Raw genomic sequence first — 7,914 nt, forward strand, 5'->3', positions numbered from 1 at the left:
GTGTTACAAAGTGTATTTTGGTTATTGTAACCTCGTTGAAACTCACATCACTTTCCACTTAGGGGACCATTCCTATGCCTTTATTGAACCTGCTGACCATCCTGCACACGTCCTACTCAATGCAACCAGAGGCCGATATATTCACAATATATAAAAAAACATTATGAATCGTAATTTCGGGTATTGTCGAAATTCAACTCAATTCACCACATCACCAGCTGGATAAAGATCACCCAACCCAATCTCATGATACTGTGATATGTAATATTCCACTTAGCACCTGCACACGATATATTCACCGCTCCATCTCCTCTGAGGATATATACTCTCTCCGTTATTGTTCCATTTTGCTCCCACTATCACTATTCATGACCATTGGCCATGATCCCTTCGAGCGAAGTATCCTCCCCAACAATCGAATTTAACCTGTGCACGTTCTCCCGATCCATGCGGCTGTTCCTTCAGACACCGTAAACGTCTTCCCGGAACGCTCTCCATTCCATTATTTGAGCACAATTCTAAACAAATATCTCATTAAATAGCTGCAAAAAAAAATCAGATCGCGTGAAACGGGGCGTTGGTGGTGAATAATTGGGCGTAACTTGCAGTACCAACTGCGTCCCGTGAGCCTGTTGGATTTGCCGTGTTGCAGTGCCGCATGATACCAAAAATGCAGACAGGGGGAGGGTTTTTCGTGCTGCTGCTGCTACTGCTGCTGCGGGGCGTGATAGTGGTTCGGCCACTGCAGCCAATGGGGGTGTGCAAACCGATGATGCTGCTGCTGCTGGTGATTGCTGTTGGTCCCCGTTGAATGAGAGCGACGTGCCCTGGTGGTGGTTTTCTAGAAGGTTGGGGGCTGGGCACCGCGCGTGTGTGTGCGTGCGTGTGTTACATGGACGTACTCCAGCCAATGGGGATGGCATCTGAGCCACCGATGATGATGGTTGCTGTTGAAATGAGGGACGGGCCTGGCAGTGGTTGGTGGTGGTGGTTGGGTGGCATGTGTGAGCGTGTTTGTAACAGAGGCGGGCGGGCGGGGGCATGTACCCCCAAAAATGCCGCATCCTGTTGAGCGAAAGGGGGCAGTGTCTTAGCTGGGTGGGGAGGAGGATGGAGATCGGGCGGGGGGTATAAATAGTGGCGTTCATTCCTGAGTGCGACACAGCTTCACTGTTTGAGAGACCCGTAACGCGTCTCAGGGCAGTTGACGTTCAGCGGTAGTTTGCATTCAGAGGCTCAAGTCTTCTTTCTGGAAGCTCATCCCCCCCACCAAGTCAACGACAATGGTGAGTTGTTGTGTAACGCCGCGCCCGTGTTGCTTGTGGTGAGGTTTTTTTTCTCTTCTCTCCCGCCAACCCGCTTGTCATGTTTGTTAATGTATTATCGAATTTTTTTTTAAAAGACTAAATTTGTTTTTTTACACGTTAATCTAATATAACGTTTGGTGTAGAGTTTTTTGCGAAATATTTGAACCGGATTCATTTTGCATATCGGTCGTAAATTTATGTATTATGGTCGTATATTTTTTGTGCTCGACGATGTGTAAATTGTAGTTTCCCGCCCCCCCCGCGACGATTCCGTTGTAAAGTTTATAGTTAATTCAAGACTACGAATAACAAACCATCGTGAAATTGTAACAAGGCGCGGGGGGTGATTGTTGCCTTTGTAACCGCGGAAATGCCGAAATTTTTTTTAGTTGCCATTTTATTCCCCCTCTGCTGCAAAATCCCCGATTTAATAAAGATTTTTGTTTGTTTAAAAAATGTGAAACTAACAAATGATGGTATGAAGAGGTGCGACGAAAGGAACCAATAAATAATGAATTACGTTTGTCTTTTGTGCTTTTGGGAGGGAAAGCGATGCCCGTCAGCGCCGTTGGCCGCACCCATGTTTGTCGAACCTAATTTTTGTGGGGAAAGAAAAATTTAGCCCATACATGGCTTTACATTTTTAACTCGAGATAATTATATATAACGTAAGGTCGTCCCTTTTAAAAAAAGAAAAATGTCCTTTTAAAAAAACCGTATCCGCTTGAAATAAAATTTAAATCGGCGAGTAATAACGGGTGGGGTGGGGAGAAAAATTTCGGCGCCAAAATTAAAAAAAGACGTTCTTAACGTTTTGACAACGCAGTTTTGTCTTCTCACGCTTTCCACATTTTATTTCCCCCCCCCCCCCCGTAACAACTAATAGTTGCCTTTTTGTTATTTATTTTTCGCTGCCGTCAAAAATGTAAACGTAAAGCTTCCCTGCGGCAAGCGCGCGCACATTTATAAACTGCGGCCGGCGTTCCGCTTAACAAAAATAAATCTTTTTAATTGTCGCACAATTCGATGCGGTAATCGAATGTTTTAATCTTTCCCCCCCTTGAGGCCGGTTGTAATATATACTGGACCGCTTTGGTACGACTTTTAAACGTCGATTGATAAATATAATTTTGAAATTTGGTGTGTAAAAGCCGTTTGCGTTGTGTTCGCGCGGCATGGCGGCGGTTTGTCCATACTTCCCCACGCTGGTTCACGAGTTGCGTGGCGGTAAAAAAAAAGTGCGGGCGCTGCTCTGTGGAATGCACCGCGCAAGAATCGCTTTGGGGGTGGTGTTCGTGTATCGCTCCCCCGCTGATGATGATGTGAGCCTTGTGAATTGAAATCATCGGGTGGGGGAGTGGGGGGGTCTTGGAAGCGCATTGCGACTGCTGCGCCACATCTCCTTGCCGCCCCCCGCACAACGTTAATACAAAACGATCTTAAAAAGTCGATTTTCGTGTTCGATTCCGGTGGGCTTCGCTCGCGAATCGTCCCGAATCGACTTGGACCCCCCCCGCCCCAACTGCCAGCACACTCCCAACGTTTGTAAAAAATATATAAAATCGCAGGTCGATTCGGTGGGCGATAGGTAATCGTCTCGAATCGATCCGCGCTCAATTCCAACGTCGCCACACTGCCGCCATGCGCACGCGGTGTGGGGGGGGACTGTTGAGGGTAAGGGGGGGGGGCGCTGCGGCGTGCTCTCATTGGCCGCCACTCCCGTCACGTGATTGGCCCACGCCCTTGAAACGATCACGCGGCCGAGGAGTGAAACGTTTCCGGGTCCCGGCCCCACGTGAGCTGCACGTGTCGTGGGGTTCTTGGGCTTCGGGGCATTTGAGCCGCCATTTGAGGCCGTTGTGTGTGTGTGTGGCATTCCCACGATCCTATGGCCGGGTCTAATAAAAACATCACTAACCGCCCCCCCACCATCACTATAATGATTCAAATGAATATTTTTAAAAAGTGCTGGTTGTGGCACTGGTTAATTTCTTTATAAACATTGTTGCAGTATTTAAAATATGCGGCAAGATTTTTTCGACGTTAATATGCCATATTACATAATATGCCATATTACATTTTCGAGGAATGCATTTCGGTTCGCTGGTAGGTTAAAGTCACATTGTAGCCGCAGTCAAAACCATTAGGTGCAGCTATCGCGCAGTGCTTGAGGAAGAATAAAAAAAATGCCCAACGTTTCTCGACCTTTCCGTGTGCGTGTTTCGTCCGTCGCAACTCGAAAACGCTTTCACCAATGTAGCGCCGACGCAGTGCACACGTCACTGCCCGGGCTCATAATTAATCGCCCACCCCGCCACAGCGAGACTTACCAGCCAACACCACCAGGGACGCCACATTGCAAGTGACGCAGTACTTAAACCAACGAGAGATTACGTCAAATGAAATGGTGTACGGCGGTGTAGGTCTGGGTAATTTTAGAAAGATGTATACAATGTATCCAATACATTTTTATGGAGGCTATTTAGAGATGATCAATTTAAACATTTCCATCGGGGAACTTAATTTTTATGTGAACCTTTTGCATAATGTTTGCAGTTGTGATGTCATTAGTCGGTTCTTGGCGGGGGAAAATCACGGGCGGTAGTTGACGGCCTGTCAACTTGAAATTACATTTGTATTTACAGGCTCTATTTTAGTATTTATCTGCAAATCGGTGACCCCATACTGTGTCAAATGCGGCAGCCCTATTCATGCCTAATAAACCTTCCTTTCCGATTTTTTAACGTGCAAAAGCAATTGAGCTCTAGACAGCCATTTGTCTGCTCGGGCAAAAAATAGCAGGTGGCGGAGTACCCAGGAGAGGCTGGAGTGAGGCCAGGGCAGAGCTATCCGGAGGCCCCAAGGGACCGAGTGCTGCCTGCGTTAAGTGGGAATCGACGGATGGAGTGTCGAGACAGCAGCTGGAGACCCTAGCTATTGGCAAAGCAAAGGCTTATTCGCCCCAAGTAACTAGAAGCCCCCCCCCCCCCATATTCATTAAAATATGAGGATTCTGAAAAAAATAGGAATGCACTAAATGCTAGCATCTTGAACTTTGCTTCTAATAAACCGTTAAAAGTTAATTCTAAGAGTAACCTATTCCGTTTAAATTGATGGTTTCACGTTTTAACCAATGTGCATTCACTCGTCATCTGAAAGATGATTGATGTTCTGAAAAAAGAGGTTCATTATTAATTCAGAGCCTCGATAAAACAAAGGCCACTGAAAAATGCACCTGGTGATCCAGCGCTTTAATTTCCGTCTTTCATCTTCTTATTCCTTACCCCCCCCCCACCTCTGCGCAGCGTGAGTGCATCTCCATCCACGTGGGCCAGGCCGGTGTCCAGATGGGCAACGCCTGCTGGGAGCTCTACTGCCTGGAGCACGGCATCCAGCCCGACGGGCAGATGCCGTGCCATGACAACATCGGCGGTAGTGCCAGCTCCTTCAGCACGTTCTTCAGTGAGACCAGCGCCAGCAAGTACGTGCCCCGCGCGATATTTGTCGACCTGGAGCCAACCGTGGTTGGTAAGGACTGCTTCTTCAGCACACTACGATTTTGCAGCAAACACAACATTTGCGGGAAAGGAGTTAAATACACAGTGTGGTTTAACAAACTATTGACTTGGCAAAAGATAAAGTTTTGTTCTTGTAATATTGTATTGTGATTTCCCGAATAAGAGCACACCCATTTTCTATAATTAATTGTTTTTTTTGTCTCGTACATTGATTATATTTCTGCATTGGTGTAAAATCTGACATGGATGTGACACTCAAGTGTCTTTCATAGACTGCATCAACCCACATCTCTAATGCTAAAGTTCAGTCTTGTGCTACTACACCACTCTGTGCGATTTGAATCCAGCATTTCTAACGATGCTTAATTTGGCATTTAACAGATGAAATTCGCACCGGCACGTACCGGCAGCTGTACCACCCGGAGCAGATGATCACCGGCAAAGAGGATGCCGCAAACAACTACGCTCGCGGTCACTACACCATCGGCAAAGAGATTGTCGACCTGGTGCTGGACCGTATCCGCAAGTTGGTATGTCAACGCCCACAAAAATCTCCCCATTGTTATCCTACCTAAACATGTTTACCAGTTTTCTCTGGTTTAATATCACTGTCAGTCTCCAGGAAGAGAAGCGATGCAAGTCGTGTGTGTGTGTGTGGGGGGGGAAAAAGGGCATTTTTTTTAGGCAGGAATGGTTATATGTTGCTGTATCGTTCAGAGAGCTGATTTTTTTTAACTAAGCAGTTTGAAAAGAACTTCTTGGCATTTGAGCACAGGTGTCCCGAGACGGATGCTAGGAATCTCGTGGCAAGATGGGATAAGCAATGTGGAAACCTGGTGGAAGAGAACATGATAGGTAAGTATACAGTACAGGATTAGGCCAAAAGAGTTGCGCTGGGTGGGACGTGTGCAGGATGGAGGTGGGCCGGTTACCCATAAAGGCATTGGCGTGGTCTCCACGAGTCCGGCGATCAAGGGGAAGACCTAAGACCAGATGGTTGGATACTGTTAGGGCAGATGTTGGAGGTCGCGTGTCTGCTGTGCAGCATCCGCGGGAGCTGACACAAGGTATAAAGTGTTGCCGAAGTGTTGTGACGTAATTGACTTTTGTTTGGCCATGATTGCATGTTGACCTATTGCTCTTTATCTCCAGGCGGATCAGTGTACAGGCTTGCAGGGCTTCCTCATCTTCCACAGCTTCGGTGGAGGCACGGGCTCTGGCTTTGCCGCCCTCCTCATGGAGCGCCTGTCCGTTGACTACGGCAAGAAGTCCAAGCTGGAGTTCGCCATCTACCCAGCACCCCAGGTCTCCACGGCCGTGGTGGAGCCCTACAACTCGGTGCTCACCACGCACACCACCCTGGAGCACTCTGATTGCGCCTTCATGGTCGACAACGAGGCCATCTACGATATCTGCCGCCGCAACCTGGACATCGAGCGCCCCACCTACACCAACCTTAACCGCCTCATCGGCCAGATCGTGTCGTCCATCACGGCCTCGCTGCGCTTCGACGGTGCCCTCAACGTCGATCTCACCGAGTTCCAGACCAACTTGGTGCCCTACCCGCGCATCCACTTCCCGCTGGTCACGTATGCACCCATTATTTCGGCAGAAAAAGCATACCACGAGCAGCTGTCGGTGTCCGAGATCACCAATGCCTGCTTTGAGCCGGCAAACCAGATGGTGAAGTGCGACCCCCGCCACGGCAAATACATGGCGTGCTGCATGCTGTACCGAGGAGACGTGGTGCCCAAGGACGTCAATGCTGCCATCGCAGCCATCAAAATGAAGCGTTCCATTCAGTTTGTTGACTGGTGTCCCACTGGCTTCAAGGTATGTGAAACTGGCCTGCGACATTTTGCAGAAATGCATTTTGTTAATCATGGAATTTTGTTTTGCATATTGCGATCATGTTGCTGGTAATGATAATTTAGTGACTGCAAATTCTAGACTTTTTAATATATACACATTATTTTTGCAGATTTCACTTGAGCGTCTGACTGGTCAATTACTAATATAAGAAGTTAATGTTTGAGAAGCACTAAACTTGGAAGCAATTTAACTTTATTTTGACCCAATCTTAATAAAGAAACAAATGTTCTTCCAGACCATAATTTTGGGCGCACAATCTAATACTTGTTTGGGCTTTCTATTTAGAAACATGAAAAACATCCTGAAGTCTTGACATTTTCCTTTTGGTTATTGAGCATTAGAATTTGCAATGTGCATTTTAGTGTCTTAAATAAAGTTAATCCATTCAAAAAATGCCCATGCAACATTTTGTATTGAGTCTCATCTTTTTTTCCCTCTGCAGGTTGGCATCAACTACCAGCCACCAACCGTTGTGCCGGGAGGTGACCTGGCCAAGGTGCAGCGCGCCGTCTGCATGCTGAGCAACACCACTGCAATCGGGGAGGCATGGGCTCGACTTGACCACAAGTTCGACCTCATGTACGCCAAGCGTGCCTTTGTGCACTGGTACGTGGGGGAGGGCATGGAGGAGGGAGAGTTCTCCGAGGCCCGTGAAGACATGGCAGCCCTGGAGAAAGATTACGAGGAAGTTGGTATCGATTCGCTGGAAGGAGAGATGGAGGATGAAGACGAGTATTAAGAAGACTTAACGAAAAGCCCAAAGTTGTTGCCAGATGCCTCTTGATTGCGCCATCTGTTTATTCGTTTACTTCGTGCAATTTATTTTCTGATGCTTTTGTGTCGCAATTGAAATTGTATGTTGCCTAGATTTGTTTCAAAATAAAACCCATTGCAATGAGACTGTTTGCCTGGAGTAATTTGAAATCCTGCTGGACGTTTGAGTTGAACCATTGTTGGGTGAAATGGTGCAGAGGTGGAGTGCGCATGATTTTTTTTGGGTTCAACTCCTGGTTGGGGTGGTCAGACGGCCCTTCATTGGTCTCCCTGGATCAAAGAACCCTTGCCATAGGAGTGAAAATTACACAACTGGTTTTGCTGTAATAACTAATATTTTAATAAACTTTTAAACACACTTTTATGAAATGTACTAGTAATGCAAGAACTCCACGACTCCAGGAAGTGGCCCCGAAGCTTGCCATAACGTAAGGAACGTGCCC

The 7,914-nt window shown here is 47.2% G+C and overlaps 1 protein-coding gene across 1 annotated transcript; it reads left to right on the plus strand.

Moving 5' to 3' along the window:
* Positions 1 to 1,146: 1,146 nt before the first annotated feature.
* Positions 1,147 to 7,597, plus strand: LOC116947505 (tubulin alpha chain, testis-specific-like). Its single transcript, XM_032963324.2, has 5 exons — positions 1,147 to 1,286; positions 4,613 to 4,835; positions 5,207 to 5,355; positions 5,978 to 6,658; positions 7,140 to 7,597. The coding sequence occupies exons 1-5, from the start codon at positions 1,284 to 1,286 to the stop codon at positions 7,434 to 7,436; spliced, it is 1,353 nt and encodes a 450-aa protein (XP_032819215.1). The 5' UTR covers positions 1,147 to 1,283; the 3' UTR covers positions 7,437 to 7,597.
* Positions 7,598 to 7,914: the final 317 nt, after the last annotated feature.

Source organism: Petromyzon marinus, chromosome 30 (genome assembly GCF_048934315.1).
Source record: "Petromyzon marinus isolate PM22_M1 ecotype Great Lakes invasive population chromosome 30, UKy_Petmar_22M1.pri1.0, whole genome shotgun sequence".
Classification (NCBI taxonomy): domain Eukaryota; kingdom Metazoa; phylum Chordata; class Hyperoartia; order Petromyzontiformes; family Petromyzontidae; genus Petromyzon; species Petromyzon marinus.

Excerpts from the sequence above, each read along its gene's own strand:
- LOC116947505 (XM_032963324.2), top strand. Across the intron at positions 4,836-5,206 it reads CCTGGAGCCAACCGTGGTTG|ATGAAATTCGCACCGGCACG; the intron begins GTAAGGACTGCT and ends GGCATTTAACAG. Across the intron at positions 6,659-7,139 it reads GGTGTCCCACTGGCTTCAAG|GTTGGCATCAACTACCAGCC; the intron begins GTATGTGAAACT and ends TTCCCTCTGCAG.